The sequence below is a fragment of the Panulirus ornatus genome, chromosome 21 (genome assembly GCF_036320965.1).
Source record: "Panulirus ornatus isolate Po-2019 chromosome 21, ASM3632096v1, whole genome shotgun sequence".
Taxonomy (NCBI): domain Eukaryota; kingdom Metazoa; phylum Arthropoda; class Malacostraca; order Decapoda; family Palinuridae; genus Panulirus; species Panulirus ornatus.
The window spans coordinates 11,120,494-11,139,749 of NC_092244.1; the positions used below are offsets into that span (position 1 = coordinate 11,120,494).

The following is a 19,256-nucleotide window of genomic DNA, read 5'->3' on the forward strand; positions in this document are numbered from 1 at the left end:
ATGAAGTCTGTTGGGGATGAGAGAGCTTGGGAAGTGAGTCAGTTGTTGTTCGCTGATGATACAGCCCTGGTGGCTGATTCATGTGAGAAACTGCAGAAGCTGGTGACTGAGTTTGGTAAAGTGTGTGGAAGAAGAAAGTTAAGAGTAAATGTGAATAAGAGCAAGGTTATTAGGTACAGTAGGGTTGAGGGTCAAGTCAATTGGGAGGTGAGTTTGAATGGAGAAAAACTGGAGGAAGTGAAGTGTTTTAGATATCTGGGAGTGGATCTGGCAGTGGATGGAACCATGGAAGCGGAAGTGGATCATAGGGTGGGGGAGGGGGCGAAAATTCTGGGGGCCTTGAAGAATGTGTGGAAGTCGAGAACTTCCACACATTCTTCAAGGCTCCCAGAATTTTCGCCCCCTCCCCCACCCTATGATCCACTTCCGCTTCCATGGTTCCATCCGCTGCCAGATCCACTCCCAGATATCTAAAACACTTTACTTCCTCCAGTTTTTCTCCATTCAAACTCACCTCCCAATTGAATTGACCCTCAACCCTACTGTACCTAATAACCTTGCTCTTATTCACATTTACTCTTAACTTTCTTCTTTCACACACTTTACCAAACTCAGTCACCAGCTTTTGCAGTTTCTCACATGAATCAGCCACCAGCGCTGTATCATCAGCGAACAACAACTGACTCACTTCCCAAGCTCTCTCATCCCCAACAGACTTCATACTTGCCCCTCTTTCCAAAACTCTTGCATTCACCTCCCTAACAACCCCATCCATAAACAAATTAAACAACCATGGAGACATCACACACCCCTGCCGCAAACCTACATTCACTGAGAACCAATCACTTTCCTCTCTTCCTACACGTACACATGTCTTACATCCTCGATAAAAACTTTTCACTGCTTCTAACAACTTGCCTCCCACACCATATATTCTTAATACCTTCCACAGAGCATCTCTATCAACTCTATCATATGCCTTCTCCAGATCCATAAATGCTACATACATATATATATATTTTATTTATTATATTTTGCTTTGTCGCTGTCTCCCGCGTTTGCGAGGTAGCGCAAGGAAACAGACGAAAGAAATGGCCCAACCCACCCCCATACACATGTATATACATACACGTCCACACAAGCAAATATACATACCTATACATCTCAATGTACACATATATATATACACACAGACACATACATATATACCCATGCACACAATCCACACTGTATGCCTTTATTCATTTCCATCGCCACCTCGCCACACATGGAATAACTTCCCCCTCCCCCCTCATGTGTGCGAGGTAGCGCTAGGAAAAGACAACAAAGGCCCCATTCGTTCACACTCAGTCTCTAGCTGTCATGTAATAATGCACCAAACCACAGCTCCCTTTCCACATCCAGGCCCCACACAACTTTCCATGGTTTACCCCAGACGCTTCACATGCCCTGGTTCAATCCACTGACAGCACGTCAACCCCGGTATACCACATCGTTCCAATTCACTCTATTCCTTGCCCGCCTTTCACCCTCCTGCATGTTCAGGCCCCGATCACTCAAAATCTTTTTCACTCCATCTTTCCACCTCCAATTTGGTCTCCCACTTCTCCTCGTTCCCTCCACCTCCGACACATATATCCTCTTGGTCAATCTTTCCTCACTCATTCTCTCCATGTGCCCACATCTCATTTCCAGCACATCCATCCTCCTGCGCACAACTCTATCCATAGCCCACGCCTCGCAACCATACAACATTGTTGGAACCACTATTCCTTCAAACATACCCATTTTTGCTTTCCGAGATAATGTTCTCGACTTCCACACATTCTTCAAGGCTCCCAGGATTTTCGCCCCCTCCCCCACCCTATGATTCACTTCCGCTTCCATGGTTCCATCCACTGCCAGATCCACTCCCAGATATCTAAAACACTGGGGATGGGGAGAAATAATACTTCCCACGTATTCCCTGCGTGTCTTAGAAGGCGACTAAAAGGGGAGGGAGCGGGGGGGCTGGAAATCCTCCCCTCTCATTATTTTTTTTTTAATTTTCCAAAAGAAGGAATAGAGAAGGGGGCCAGGTAAGGATATTCCCTTAAAGGCCCAGTTCTCTGTTCTTAACGCTACCTCGCTAACACGGGAAATGGCGAATAGTTTGAAAGAAAGAAAAATATATATATATATATATATATATCCCTGGGGATAGGGGAGAAAGAATACTTCCCACGTATTCCCTGCGTGTCGTAGAAGGCGACTAAAAGGGGAGGGAGCAGGGGGCTGGAAATCCTCCCCTCACGTTTTTTTTAATTTTCCAAAAGAAGGAACAGAGAACTGGGCCAGGTGAGGGTATTCCCTCAAAGGCCCAGTCCTCTGTTCTTAACGCTACCTCGCTAATGCGGGAAATGGCGAATAGTTTGAAAGAAAAAAAAGAAAATATATATATATATATATATATATATATATATATATATATATATATACCTCGCTAACGCAGGAAATGGCGAATAGTTTGAAAGAAAGAAAATATATATATATATATATATATATATATATATATATATATATATATATATATCATATATATATTGCCCTTCAGGATGGGGGAAGAATACTGCCTATGTATTCCCTGTGTGTCATAGAAGACAACTAAAATGGGTCTCATAATGTGCTGAACCAAACCATAATACTCAACTATAATGTAAAAGTACCCCTTATAATGAGTGACTGTACTTAGTTATATTTTCTAGGAACTGCTGTCACCAACTCTGAGACATTTCCTTGCATCTTTTTTCTTTTTTATGATAATCAAGAAATTCAAAAGGAACTTTGCAAAAATTAGGTATAACTCATTTATAGTACTTACTGTACTGGCTGCAAATCCTGGATGATTCCAACCAAGGACAGAGTAACCTGCCTCTAGTGGGGTTGCCATTATTCCAACCTCATAGAAACCAGCATTTCCTTCACAGCAAACCACTAGGGTCTTCCCATTTGGGTACTGACTTCTGAAATGGTGAAAAAAAATATAATTGAAAATTTCACAGATCTTACACTTGCTAACATACCAAGCTTTGATGTGCCTTTCAATCACATTTAACCCACTCACTCATTTACATATACACAATTCCTAACAGTATTAAAATAAGTATTATTTACAACATACTTCCCAATGTAATGACTTCTGCTTTACCCCTCATATCTCAGGTATCAACGCTTACTACACTTCAATACTTATGCCAAAAAATCACATAAACAAAAAAAATATGATACATTACTTAAATGCAGACCCGAACAATACCAATGCCACAAAAACTTTCCCACAACAAGGACTTTTCAGTAAAAGAAACTTCTCTCTCAAAAAGTCAAGTCCTCAAGGGATAATCATAATCTCACTGCTTTTTAGCATTGATTTTTGCTATAATACATCCCTTCCACAAAAAGGATAGTCTGTCCACTGAGTCCAAGTAAAAGAAAGTTAAAAGAGTACGTAAACTAACCTTTCTCTCCTGTCTACTAGCATTGTGTCAATGCTATTTCCATCTCTTGACGTGACCTTATTGCGAAGTCCACTCTGTTCTCGTATCAATTTTTCTCTTCCCTGGAGAAGGTACTGTTCTGTAATGAAATAATTCTTTACTCCAAGATGAAACAGACATGAACTGTTAGAAATATGTTATAAAAAGTCATAAGACTTTCCTGCAGAGAAACTTTCTCCTCACAGAAGTAAAAAGAGTAAAACTATATAACTGTGAAAAATGAAATCATGTTGTTGTGTGCAGGTAATCCAGCTCTATGAGTTGTAAATGAAGAAAAAAATATGCTTTACATTTTACACACAAGTACCTCTCTCATCTTAATGAGGAAGCATCAGGAATAGATGAATAAAGATTTCATTTACTCACATCTACACTCTGGCTATCATGTATAATTAGAGACCAGAGCCAATAATCCATAACAAAGCCCCACACACCAATTCAGCAGTTTATTCTGACTGGCTCATATGCTTTGGTTTAGCCATCTGATAGCAATGCATTCCCCCACCCTTATATATCACATCGCTCTAATCCATTCTATGTTATGCATACCTCTCGCCCCTCTTGAATATTCAAACTACAATAACTCAAAGCCTCTTTCATCCTATTCTTCCATCTTCTCAACCTCTCCTACCCTCTGCTTCCACCACTTCTGACTAATTTATCCCCTTAGTATTTCATAATGCACACCCTCCAAACATCCAAACCATTTCAGCAAATCCTCCAGTTCTTTCAGTCATGCTTAACTGCCTCTCTTACACTGTCATTCCTTACATGCTCAACCCTCATTACATCAAACACCCTTATTGGGCATTTAATTCCCAACACACCTACCCTTTTCCATTCTTCTGAATTAAGAGAACAGCCTATGACTCACACCCAAAAAAACATTATATCAGAAATACCACATCACCAAACATACCCATCTTATCTTTCCACACAGTCCTCATTGCTCCCAGGACCTTTGCACCTTCATCTACCTTATGGTTCAATTCAGCTTCAGTACTTCCATCCACTACCATTTCCACACCCATGTATCTAAACCACCCCACTTCCTTCTGATTCTCTCCATTCAAATTCACGCCCAAATCAATCTAACCTTACTTTTAGTCACATTAACTCTCAACATTCTCTTTTCATACACTCTCCAAAACTGAGACATCAACTTCCTCTAGAATCTGCTAACAGATCCATATCATCTGTAAAAAGCAACTGACTTACCTCCCATGTCACCCCCACTACCAGCATACTGTAAACTCATCCCCTTCCTCTAAGATCCCTCCATACAACTCCCTCACCAGTCCATCAATAAACATACTAAAAAGCTATGAAGACATCATAAACCCCTGAAGCAAACCCAACTTCACTTGAAACCACTCACTCTCCTTCCTTTCTACACACAAACACACACCTTACTCTCTTTATAATTACTCCTCGCTGCATCTATCAAATTTCCTCCCACACAATATATTTGCAACACCTTCCAAAAAGCATCTGTGTCACCCTATTGTATACTTTCTATAGATACATAAATGCCAAATACAAATCCCTCTATTTCCCCATATATTTCTCACACAAATTCATCAAAACAAACCTAGTCCACAAACCCAAAGCCACTCCTGAAGCAACACTGTTCCTCACCATTCTAATGCTATGTGCACACCACCACCCTCACATATAACTTACTAAGTATATTCAACAGACTCATATACTTATGTAATATAGGCATTACTTTTGACCCATCTGCCTTTATTCAGTGGCACTATACAGGCATTCTTGCCAGTCCACAAGCAACTCACCTGGGGCCATACATACAATGAAAATCCTGGCTATCCAATCAACAACACTGTCACCTCCTTTCTTGAAATATTCAACTGCAATGCCATCCACTCCAACTGCTTTGCCACACTTCACCTTACATAGGGCTTTCACTACCTCTTCTCTTTTCACTGAACCATTTGTCGTGACACTCTTGCTCTGTATATCTCCTCATCCCAAATATCCCAAAACTGCCATTCTGTTCATCAATATATTCAAGACTCCTTCAGAGTATTCCATCTATACCCTCTTTAACTCTTTTCTGCCTGTCACCTATTCCCTATCTGCTATCATTATCATATGTACAAGTCTGCTGTAAACGATACAAATTTATTCAGGTTTCATCTTTATATGGTACTTACCAAGAGCAACTTGAAGTAACTGTATGCAGCCAGGATAAACTAACTGTTTCCCAATTAGAAAAGTGAGTATCCATGCCATTACCTGGCATGGTAACATCATGACATGATTGATAATCCCACCCTTCCGTCGAGCCAACCCTCTGTCCACATATACACGAGGTTTACGGTCATCTCTGAAAAAGAATATGGAATAAGAAAACCTGTACCTGTACATCATCTATTTAAGCAGCAGAACATTTTCAGAGTGCAATGAGATGGGTGATATCCAGAGAATAGCTAGAAAAATGTGATTTCTGTGTCTGGGGAGAGTGATGTGTGAAAGGTGTATGTCCGGTGAGATGGAGTTTAAGACAGAGTTGGGAGGTACAATGTTTAGTGCTTGTTGGATTATTTCAGTGTGTATGTAATCTGTCAGCTGAAGGTAGTGGGATCTGTGCATACAGATTACTCAAATGTGAGGCAAGGGCACACTTTTTATTTCTACTTAGGGCTTGGTGGTTAGTTATCGTGGTCTGCATAAATCTGTATGCCAAGCATGTTGAGGCGGAACTGTATTAGGAAGATCTTTGTGTCATTCCAGGATAACATCATGACTCTTTCTTAGAATGTGAGCAAAAAACCACCTTTGGCAAGGCTGTGTCAGTAGGAGTAGTCTCATGAAAGAAAGTTTCACACCAAAGTCCACATTTCCTGCTACTGAAAGTAGTGCAGCCTTGGGCCACAATGGCTTCTGGAAGGAGGTACTCGGTTATATTTGGACTCTTTTACAAAGAAGTCATGGGATAATCTGTTAGGCCAGCATCACACCCCTCAAGAATTTGCCAAATGACCTCCCACATGGTCACAACCACCAGACTGGGAACCACTGTTAAAGAGGTTTCCATGAGTGTCTTAGATAATTCATTTCTGGCTATTCAGATACGATTATCATATATAACTCATGTAGGACTGGTGTTACATCTAATTACATACAGTGTGATAACTCAGCTTTAACAATACAGTGGCATCATGGCTACCCCTTGATGTACATGTGGAAAAAGAATAAGATGGACAATTGATGAACATGCTACTTAAAATTACCAAATACTTGATGACAGATGCTAAATTAATTTCACAATGATACCATGAAACATAAAATGAATGCAAAATGCTTACAATTGTATGGCAGGTAGCAGTGTGTTAATATACATGAAAAAATTACTTTGTCAGCCTATCTAAATAATGCATACAGTTGAAAGATAAACACAAACTTACGCTTCAGCATCACTCCAATCAAAGTTAATGGGCCATGCTGAGAAATCAAACTCATACTCTCGCAAAGGTCTCTGAAATAGCAAACTTACATTTAATATCTTGCCCAGGAAGTTAATGAAATGCTTGTATATACTTATTTGTATTATTCATCATACTTTCTCACTGTCTCCTGCGTCAGCAAGGTAGCACAAAGAAATATACGAAAGAATGGCTCAACCCACCTACATACACATGTATATACATATATGCATATGTGAGTGTGTGGACTTGTATGTATATACATGTGTATGTGGGTGGGTTGGGCCATTCTTTCATTTGTTCTTTGCGCTACCTCGCTAATGCGGGAGACCGAGAAAGTATAATAGATATAATAATAACGATATATATATCACGCAAGGATGTGTGATGTCGCCATGGATGTTTAATTTGTTTATGGATGGGGTTGTTAGGGAGGTAACTGCAAGAGTTTTGGAGAGAGGAGCAAGTATGCACTCTGTTGTGGATGAGAGAGCTTGGGAAGTGAGTCATTTCTTGTTCACTGATGATGCAGCGCTGTTGGCTGATTCGGGTGAGAAACTACAGAAGCTGGTGACTGAGTTTGGTAAAGTGCGTGAAAGAATGCTGAGAGGAAATGTGAATAACAGCAAGGTTATTAGGTACAGTAGGGTTGACGGAAAAGTCAACTGGGAGGTAAGTTTGAATAAAGAAAAGCTGGAGGAAGTGAAGTGTGTTAGATATCTGGGAGTGGATTTGGCAACGAATGGAACCATGGAAACGGAAGTGAGTCACAGGGTGGGGGAGGGGGTGAAAGTTCTGGGAGCACTGAAAAATGTGTGGAAGGCGAGACCATTATCTCGGAAAGCAAAACTGGGTATGTTTGAAGGCATAGTGGTTCCAACAATGTTGTATGGTTGCAAGGCGTGGGCCATAGATAGAGTTGTGCGGAGGAGGGTGGATGTGTCGGAAATGAGATATTTGAGGACGTGGTGTGAGGTGGTTTGATCGAGTAAGTAATGAAAGGGTAAGAGAGATGTGTGGTAATAAAAAGAGTCTGGTTGAGAGAGCAGAAGAGGGTGTTTTGAAATAGTTTGGTCACATAGAGAGAATTAATGAGGAAAGATTGACCAAGAGAATATATGTGTCAGAGGTGAAGGGAACAAGTAGAAGTGGGAGACCAAACTGGAGGTGGATAAAGGAGTGAAAAAGATTTTGAGCAATCGGGGCCTGAACATACAGGAGGGTGAAAGGAGTGCAAGGAATAGAGTGAATTGGAACGATGTGGTATACCGGGGTCAACGTGCTGTCAATGGATTGAACCAGGGCATGTGAAGCGTCTGAGGGAAACCATGGAAAGTTCTGTGGGGCCTGGATGTGGAAAGGGAGCTGTGGTTTCGGTGCACAATATATGGCAGCTAGAGACTAAGTGTGAACGATTATGGCCTTTGTTGTCTTTTCCTAGTGCTACCTCACGCACATGCAGGGGGGAGGGGGTTGTCTTTTCATGTGAGGCAGGGTGGCGACGGGAATGAATAAAGCAGCAAGGATGAATTATGTACAGGTGTATATATGTATATGTCTGTGTATGTATGTATATGTACACGATGAAATGTATAGGTATGTATATATGTGTGTGTGTGGACGTGTATGTATATACATGAGTATGTGGGTGGGTTGGGCCATTCTTTCATGTTTCCTTGCGCTACCTTGTTAACGCAGGAGACAGCAACAAAGCAAAATAAATAAATATAATAAATAAAAATATATAAAAATTATATACATCAACTAACAGATAAATAATAGGCAGACAGACTGGTGAACAACCAGATATATAAAAACAAACAGAACCAGATACCTTATCCGACCATTTACAATTCTCTGTACAGTACATATCTTCCCAAGCTTGGAGAAATACAGTCTTTGGAAAAACAAAATCACAAATGCAAAAGTAAATCTAATCAAATGAGCAGGTATAGCAGATATGTTCAGCTAATATAAAATACATGATACAATTTCTACATACCATTACTTCCATTGATGGTCTGTTTAACTGAACTCTTGCCAAGGTGTTCATGAAGGTGATGTAGGTGGGGTTCAGTCTGCGACCAATACCTCGAAAGACCAGGGCCACTATCAAAAGTAGTCCTAAACCGGTTCCACACTGCATTGCCAACACCAAATTATTAAATTAGAAGCACATCCTTTAAATTTCAAAATTTATATCAAAAATTTTCTAAATTTTAGCACAAATCTGCAAAGACAATAAAAACTGGTGAACTGTAAAAGGAACCCTGGTCATGTACACTAATTCTCAAGAATTTTCTTACTCAGATACTAAGCAGGAATGAATATTTTACTATCAAACTAATTCTTTAAAGTAATTTTTTACAAATGAAAAAAGTTAAAATTATGATCAATTTAAAAAAATTTGTGAGTTCTTTATCTACAAATATTAATCTTCATTGGAGACCTGAATGTATGTGCTGGAACTGATACAGGCAAAAACTTGGAAGATGACAAAATAATTTTTTATGACGAATTGCCAGGCAATCATAAACAATTTCAATAAGCACAAAGAGCTCATCAAACAGTAGTAGTACATATGGTGTGCAGCAGAAAAGATATATATGAGTAAATTCATGTGACAAGAGTACTATAAGTGATGTAAAAATTACTACTCCTTTAGTGATGTAATTTGTTTAAAGACTTGTAGTAAAATGAGTAAAGATCATGAAGCCTAAATCAACTCCTTACCCAAATACACACATTTCGAGATAGAAGGTTGAAACTTCCTGATGTAAGATAGCAACTTCACCAAAGAATTATGGAAGGCCTAAGTTAGGGTTATTTCAAAAGAAGGTTAATAGCTACTGTTGAAGAAATATATTATCATGCCAGGGTGATCCAAACTGTATTACATATGCTTATGCAGATGACATCACAAGGATTTCCAAAGACATACAAAACCTTCAAGGTGCTCTGGATGGCTTGAATGCTAAAACAGAAGGGACTAAAATGAAGCTGAATTTATACAGGTGCAGTGCTATCAATAACATGAAAGCAGATCATGAGATCTGGGCAAGTGTGGAAAGCTGAATAACAATAATGACTTCAAAAATCTGGAAGTAAGCTTTAACAGAGATGGATAATAGGTACAGAAATAAATGACATGTACAGATAACTGAGTTATATTTGCAATACCCTTTACAGAGCAATAAAAATGTTTTGAAATGGGTGAAGGCATTACATACTGGATATTACATCAACTGCTTGCATCTGAATTAGATCTGACATGTAAAAGCTTACAGGAAAAACTGGCAGTAATAAGTTAGCAGCAGAAATATCTGCACTACAACTCTAATATAGAACCAGAACCGAGATTAAATGAAGTGAAGCCTATCTTGAACTCTATGGATAGGATTACTACAATGGCAAGCCATATGAAGCCAACTGGTGAGGCAAGATATGAGTGAAGTCCAAATAGAAAATCTGTAAGTAGACAAAGGATGTGTTGGGAAGGAGGGCAAATAATGTATGAACACCACAGCAAAGATGGTTCAAATTGGATTGGCTGTAAGAAGATGAATTCTTCCAAAATAAAGAGCTTAAATAACATGTCAGTGGCCTAACTGGAGAAGGAAGAGATAAAGTGAAATACTGATATTCTCTTTCCAAAAAGGGGCTTTCCACAACATATTTACTCTTAGACAGTCTCTTTGAACTCTTGTACTTCGAAAGGAAACTGTTATTAACATGTCTAAAACTTTTTTGATAAATGTGGTACTCATCTTATAATTAAATACATGCCAACATACAGAAACAACAGATGGTAAAAATCTACATAAAGAAACTCAGAGATTATTAAAAGTAGTCATCTAGGCTCACATAACAAGCAATAAATCTAACATGTGTGAGTTTTTATTAACTTAAAACTTCTTCATACCCAAACAAATCACCCACTATCCTTATAGAAAGCAAGAGGCACTTGTCAAGCCTAATGTTCTTTAAGAGAAAAGAAAAAAATAATCAGTTTAGAAAGATTTTTAATTCTTATGTGATGATATTCATGTCTGCCATCATTCAGCACTCCTGAGTTATAGCACTTGCCAGAAATTCATAATTTTCCCTGATCAACATACAAATTTATGCAACTATGTTGCCCAAAATGTAATCACTTCAACACCTTAAGTTATTATGCTAACACAAATATACTGCATCAGGGAAAAGAAACCTCACCTTTGCCACAGAGGAGTTGGTGAAATGCTCCCATCGGTACAAAGACAGCACAAGAAACGGTGAAGTGTAAAAGCCAATATTGTACAAGATATTCAACTGAAATGGTAGGAAATATATAAAAATTAATGAATTCAACCTTTTTGACTACGATTACCATACACACACACACACTCACATATTGAGAGAGGACATAACATGAAATTATGCAAGAAACTTGTAAAAAAAAGTGAATATGTATTTTTATATTTCATGGGTAGTGGATGAATGGAACAACATGACTGCAAATATGGTTACTGCAGACAGCATACATAAATCTTAAAAAGTTGTATGATAGTGGTGAATCTTCAAGAGATGGGGCCCCATGAGTGTAAAATTCCTCACTTACCTTACAATACAAAATAGGCAATTACAAATAGGTAATAATAAACAGGTAATTACACACACAAAAATTGACAGTAATACATGGGAGGCTGATTAACAAGCTGAATCATCAGGCAGGGATAAGGGGGTTTTTCCTTCAAAGGATAGTAGATTATCTCAATGCAAGAGAAAGGACACACACCACAGGAGCCTTTTCCAAATGGGTCGAGGTGACCAGTGGAGTGGCACTCAACTGGTCACCACAGTGGAGGGAAAACGAGAAAAATTGGAACAAATTGGAGGATGTGAAGTAACTTAGATATCTGGGAGTGGACATGGCAGCAAATGATACCATGGAAACAGAAGTAAATCACAGGGTGGGGGAAGGGGTGAAGGCTCTTGGAGCACTGAAGAATGTGGAAAGGGTGTTATCTGGAAGGGCAAAAAGGGGTATGTTTGAAGGAATAGTAGTTCCAACAATATTATATGGATATGAGGCTTGGGCTAGAGATAAGGCTGTGCAGAGAAGGGTAGATGTGTTGGAAAGTATGAGGACGATATGTAGTGTGAGGTAGTTTGATCAAATAAGTAATGATAGTGTAAGAGGGGCATGTGATTATAAAAAGGGCAAGGTTGACAGAGATGGTGTGCTTACATTGTTCAGAAATATAGACGAAATGAGACAGGAAAGGCTAACAAAGAAGATAAATGTGTAAGAAGTGGAGGGGACAAGGAGAAAAGAGAGACCAAACTGGAGATAGAAGGATGCAGTGAAAACTATTTTGAGTGATCAGGGCTTGAACATGCAGGAGGGTGAAGGGCGTGCAAGAGATAGAGTGAACTGGAACAACTGGTATACTGGGGATGGCATGCTGTCACTGGACTGAACCAAGGCATGTGAAATGTCTGGGGCAAACCATGGAAAGATTTGTGGGGCCTGGACATGGACAAGGAGCTGTGGTTTCAGTATATTACACATGAAAACTAGAGACTCAGTGCGACCGAATGAGGCCTCTTTTTTGTCTGTTTCCCTGGCGCTTCCTCACAGAAGCAAGGGCAACAATGCTGTTTCCTATGCAGGGTGGCCCAAGGAATGGATTAAAGGCAAGGAAGTAAGAATATGTACATATGTATATATGTATATGTCTGTGTATATGATTGGATGGGTTGTTCTTTCGGCTGTTTCCTGGCACCACCTCGCTGATGCAGGAAACGGCGATCAAGTATATTAAATAAATAAACAAATATATATTCCCCTTTTAGAAAGTTAAAACATATCTTTGTTTTTAAATAAAAAATAGAATATATAAAAATATATATGTATTCACTAATCATTTATCATACTTGATCGTCGTTTCCCACATCAGCGAGGTAGCACCAAGAAACAGATAAAGAATGGCCAATCCACTCATATGCCACATATATATATATATATATATATATATATATATATATATATATATATATATATATATACATATATATATATACAACTCTATCCATAGCCCACGCCTCGCAACCATACAAGACATATACATAAATGCCCATACACACACATATACATACATACATATACACATATGCAGACACATACATATACTCACATGTCCATATTCATACTTGCTTGCCTTCATCCACACTTGTAAAAAAATAATACAAATAAATGAGTGAGAAAAGATTGACAAAGAAGATATGTGTGTCAGAGGCAGAGGGAACGAGAAGTGGGAGACCATATTGGGGGTGGAAAGATGGAGTGAAAAAGATTTTGAGCGATCAGGGCCTGAACATGCAGGACGATGAAAGGCGTGCAAGGAATTGAGTGAATTGGAATGATGTGGTATATCGGGGTCGACATGCTGTCAATGGACTGAACCAGGGCATGTGAAGCATCTGGGGTAAACCATGGAAAGTTTTGTGGGGCCTAGATGTGGAAAGGGAGCTGTGGCTTCAGTGCATTATACATGACAGCTAGAGACTGAGTGTGAATGAATATGGCCTTTGTTATCTCTTCCTAGCACTACCTTGCGCGCATGCAGGGGGAGGGGGTTGTCATTTTATGTGTGGCAGGGTGGCGAAGGGAATGAATAAGGGCAGCAAGTATGAATTATATACATGTGTATATATGTACATGTCTGTGTAAGAATATGTATGTATACGTTGAAATGTATATGTATGTATATGTGCGCTACCTCGCTAACACGGGAGATAGCAACAAAGTATAATGAAATAAATATACTAATAAATAAATAATGGTTTGATGGATTTAGGCTGTGGTTGGTTGACTCCATCTAGTATATGTTGTTTGATCTCAGTGTGGTGGTGAAGTATTTGGGTATGAAGCCATGCTGTGTGGGTGAGATTGGGATTTATGTTTGATTGTGTCCACAATTATTTTTACACAGAATTTGAATACTGGGGACTGAAGTAGGAGGATGAGATGGGACAGGTATTATGTTGGCAAATTTCAATATACTGGGGATTAGGTTATGTATCCCGATCTTGAAGATATCTGTAAATGCTTGGATTTTAAGTGGGTCATCGTGCCTTATACATATAAACACTAAGGAAAGATCTGTCATACAAAAAGCAGATATATCAGTGTTTTCCACCTAAAACATGTCTTATTATGTTATAAACTTAATGCACATTCTAAAAATACAATAACATGAGCAATATACACATAAACATCATGTTATATTTCAATGAAGATATTATTACACTACGAGAGATGCTCTTCTATTAAAATGTGTTAACAAGACTGACATACTGTGGAAGCCAATCTAAAACTTACCCCTTGTATAATTTTGTTTCCTATCTTCTCCAAAGCATTAGGTACATACACATGACTCTGGAATAGAGAAGTAAACACAAATTATATGACTAGATAATTATGATTAAAGTGTATTTCCTCACTTTAGGATGCACGAAAAGTTCATCAAATATCTATCTATCAATTATATCTAACTACATTCCCAGTTACCTGTGGTACATTAAGTGCATAAAACCTTTCACTTAACTCATGCCTATCCTGCTCATACCATCTGTGCTTAAATGAACATTGACTTCTATACCAACACAGGGTTCTTAATATCTTCTCTATGGGGTAATCCTCTTTCTTAAGATTACATTATATATACACTTCCTACTATGCACATGCAAAGTTCCAATAAGAGAACAAGTATCTCTAAAAACCTCCCCAAAAGTTACTAAAGGAGTGAAATGGAACCACAATCCATTGATACAACCCTCTACTGCACAGTCATATGAAAAAAAAAATATATAGATATATATAGCGAGGTAGCGTTAAGAACAGAGGACTGGGCCTCTGAGAGAATATCCTCACCTGGCCTCGTTCTCTGTTCCTTCTTTTGGAAAAATTAAAAAAAAAAAACGAGAGGGGAGGATTTCCAGCCCCCCATTCCCTCTCCTTTTAGTCGCCTTCTACGACACGCAGGGAATACGTGGGAAGTATTCTTTCTCCCCTATCCTCAGGGATAATATATATATATAATTTTCCAAAAGAAGGAACAGAGGGGGCCAGGTGAGGATATTCCAAAAAAGGCCCAGTCCTCTGTTCTTAACACTTCCTCGCTAATGCAGGAAATGGCGAATAGTTTGAAAAAAAAAAAAAAAAAAAAAAATATATATATATATATATATATATATATATATATATATATATATATATATATATATATATATATATATCTTTTCTTCTTTCATACTATTCGCCATTTCCCGCGATAGCGAGGTAGCGTTAAGAACAGAGGACTGGGTCTTTGAGGGAATATCCTCACCTGGCCCTCTTCTCTGTTCCTTCTTTTGGAAAAAAAAAAAAAAAAAAAAAAACGAGAGGGGAGGATTTCCAGCCTCCCGCTCCCTTCCCTTTTAGTCGCCTTCTACGACACGCAGGGAATACGTGGGAAGTATTCTTTCTCCCCTATCCCCAGGGAATATATATATATATATATATCTTTCACCCTCCTGCATGTTCAGGCCCCGATCACACAAAATCTTTTTCACTCCATCTTTCCACCTCCAATTTGGTCTCCCTCTTCTCCTCGTTCCCTCCACCTCCGACACATATATCCTCTTGGTCAATCTCTCCTCACTCATTCTCTCCATGTGCCCAAACCATTTCAAAACACCCTCTTCTGCTCTCTCAACCACGCTCTTTTTATTTCCACACATCTCTCTTACCCTTACGTTACTTACTCGATCAAACCACCTCACACCACACATTGTCCTCAAACATCTCATTTCCAGCACATCCATCCTCCTGCGCACATCTCTATCCATAGCCCACGCCTCGCAACCATACAACATTGTTGGAACCACTATTCCCTCAAACATACCCATTTTCGCTTTCCGAGATAATGTTCTCGACTTCCACACATTTTTCAAGGCTCCCAAAATTTTCGCCCCCTCCCCCACCCTATGATCCACTTCCGCTTCCATGGTTCCATCCGCTGACAGATCCACTCCCAGATATCTAAAACACTTCACTTCCTCCAGTTTTTCTCCATTCAAACTCACCTCCCAATTGACTTGACCCTCACCCCTACTGTACCTAATAACCTTGCTCTTATTCACATTTACTCTCAACTTTCTTCTTCCACACACTTTACCAAACTCAGTCACCAGCTTCTGCAGTTTCTCACATGAATCAGCCACCAGCGCTGTATCATCAGCGAACAACAACTGACTCACTTCCCAAGCTCTCTCATCCCCAACAGACTTCATACTTGCCCCTCTTTCCAGGACTCTTGCATTTACCTCCCTTACAACCCCATCCATAAACAAATTAAACAACCATGGAGACATCACACACCCCTGCCGCAAACCTACATTCACTGAGAACCAATCACTTTCCTCTCTTCCTACACGTACACATGCCTTACATCCTCGATAAAAACTTTTCACTGCTTCTAACAACTTGCCTCCCACACCATATATTCTTAATACCTTCCACAGAGTATATATATATATTTATTTATTTATTTTGCTTTGTCGCTGTCTCCCGCGTTTGCGAGGTAACGCAAGGAAACAGACGAAAGAAATGGCCCAACCCACCCCCATACACAATGTATACACACACACACGTCCACACACGCAAATATACATACCTATACATCTCAATGTACACTTATATATACATACACAGACACATACATATATACCCATGCACACAATTCACACTGTCTGCCCCCATTCACTCCCATTGCCACCTCGCCGCACATGGAATACCATCCCCCTCCCCCCTCATGTGTGCGAGGTAGCACTAGGAAAAGACAACAAAGGTCCCATTCGTTCACACTCAGTCTCTAGCTGCCGTGCAATAATGCCTGAAACCACAGCTCCCTTTCCTCCCCTCTCGTTTTTTTTTTTTTTTTGATTTTCCAAAAGAAGGAACAGAGAACGAGGCCAGGTGAGGATATTCCCTCAGAGGCCCAGTCCTCTGTTCTTAACGCTACCTTGCTAACGCGGGAAATGGCAAATAGTATGAAAGATATATATACATATTAGAAACTCTCACAGGTATCACCAATTTCAAGAAAGGAAAAGGGTCTACTGCAAAAAACCATGGACCAGTAGCATTAACATGTAAAGTGTGCATAGCAATGAAGCCAGCAGTTGAACAAGTGGTTTATAACTTATCATCTTTGATTCATGTTTAATGAAAGTTGTATCACTAACCTGTCAGATACTTCTGTAAATATGTCAACATTAGACAAAGGATGAAACAGTGATATGATACTCAGACCATAAATACTAAAATGGACTTAGAGCTTTCTGACTAACAGAAAAATGTTTTAATACATGGAGAGAACTCACATTACAGTAACAGATGTTGATAAGCCACAAGGATCAGTTTTGGGACTTATTTTGATTCTAGTATACGTAAATGACAGAAATGATATTGTAAACTGGAATGTGGATGACACCAAAATCTAAAAAGGAATTAAGAGTATCAATGACGATAGGTGGATACAGGATGAATTAGACAAGTGACTGGTCCATAGACTTGTACCTGAAATTCTATGAAAGAAAATGAAGAAAGGATGCATACTGAGAGAGAAAATGAAAGTAATGTATGCAAACTGACATACGGAGACAACAGGAAATAATGAATGAAGTGAAGAGAAGTACACTGGTGGAGTGTGGATACTTAACATGAAACAAAAAATGTAATGAATCAAAGCTGCCTGAAGAGTGACAGTATTATGAGTTCTGTAAGGAAAACTTCAAATCAGATGGAAATAAGATTTCTGTTATAAAAACATTTATGTGTCATATCAAATACTGAACTCAAGCTAGGCCACTGTACAAGAATGGTACCAATATTACTGGTACTCATCTGAATAACATCCAATGGAAATCTATCAAACTTGCTGTTGGGCTACAAAGCAAAAGCTGGGAGGAAATGTGACAGGTAGCTAGAGTGGAAATTGACTGTTATGTCCTCTTCAAACTGGCAAAATTCCAGTAATTGAAAAGGAAACTCAATGAAAATATACAAGGAGAGGTTCAAACTAGAGTTGAGACAAGATTTCTTCAACCAGAGAATTGAACCCAAACGGAGGTCCACCATAACATGTAAGTGATACCAAAGTTGCAAATGAATTAAAAAAACAGACTTGATAGGTATCGACTACTCTAGGACGAATATCATGATTTGCCAATACAAACCTTTTTAAAAGTCTTTAGTGTAAGTGTACATGACCTCATGCTCTTAACCTTATTTCAATCTTTATATCGAGCTAAAGGTTCTTGTCTACTCATCCCTTAGCAGTTATACTGGTCCCTCCATAGGTAGAAATGAAATGACAACCCTTCCCAAACGTGTGAAACCACTTTAATCAACAGGACCCGTATGACTCTCCCAGGTAAATAATTAATTTGGGCTTCTCATGTGACATTTACCTGGCCAACGTCAATAACACAATGTACAAACAACCCTTGTCATGACTGCAGCATGCCATTAGGCCAAGCATACACAGCCCAGAGATATGAAACTGGATTTCATTTGGTGTTTACGTCTGAACATAAGCTGAAATTAACACGAGACTAAATTAGGTCCTGGTATGTGTTCTCACCTCAATATGATGAGGAATCTTCCCGTAGATCTTATAGAGTCGAGGGCCCACTATACAGCTCCATAAATGTGTCATGATGAAACACCAGGATCCAGACGGTGAACAGACAAGAAATTGGAGGGAGAAGCCAGTTGACAAAATATATAAAGTATTCCTGATAGCAGGGGGAGCGAGGCGATCAGCCTCCACTGTTTTCTTCACTGATGCCAACTATAACTGAGGTATCGCTATACGTAGCGGTAAAAAAAAACACAACGCTGTAGTCAAACTTGCTCGATTTCCTAATCTTTCTCTAGTATCTGATTAATGTGTTACAGTCTATAAGACTTATAAAATTTGTAGTGAAAGTGCGTGCTATCTTATTAACATTAGACGATTTCTTACTCTCCTTCTCGAGAGTTTCAAGCGTTGAAAGGAAGCAGAGACCTTGCTATCCACCATATAGCAGCTTTTCAGCTAAACTGGCATCACTGGAACTTGTTTGCTTTTCCTTTTTTTTTTTTCCTAGACGCTTCCCATCCAACATGCATGAGATGTGGCATAACTAACGTTTTTTTTTTTTTTAGGTATAGGTTTCTTCTCATTCTCCATCGCGATTGTTT

General features: G+C 39.1%; 1 protein-coding gene across 1 annotated transcript in view; it reads right to left on the reverse strand.

Annotated features, from left to right (window-relative positions):
• LOC139756357 (phosphatidylserine lipase ABHD16A) overlaps positions 1 to 18,869 on the reverse strand; it is a 43,282-nt gene extending 24,413 nt beyond the window's left edge. Inside the window, exons 1-8 of the mRNA XM_071675723.1 lie at positions 18,655 to 18,869; positions 14,349 to 14,405; positions 11,198 to 11,293; positions 8,985 to 9,122; positions 6,965 to 7,035; positions 5,711 to 5,883; positions 3,495 to 3,612; positions 2,861 to 3,002 (exon numbers count right to left, since the gene is read on the reverse strand). Coding sequence (XP_071531824.1) covers positions 2,861 to 3,002; positions 3,495 to 3,612; positions 5,711 to 5,883; positions 6,965 to 7,035; positions 8,985 to 9,122; positions 11,198 to 11,293; positions 14,349 to 14,405; positions 18,655 to 18,729 — 870 coding nt within the window. The 5' untranslated portion in view covers positions 18,730 to 18,869. The remainder of the gene's footprint in view (positions 1 to 2,860; positions 3,003 to 3,494; positions 3,613 to 5,710; positions 5,884 to 6,964; positions 7,036 to 8,984; positions 9,123 to 11,197; positions 11,294 to 14,348; positions 14,406 to 18,654) is intronic.
• Between the last annotated feature and the right edge of the window lie 387 nt (positions 18,870 to 19,256).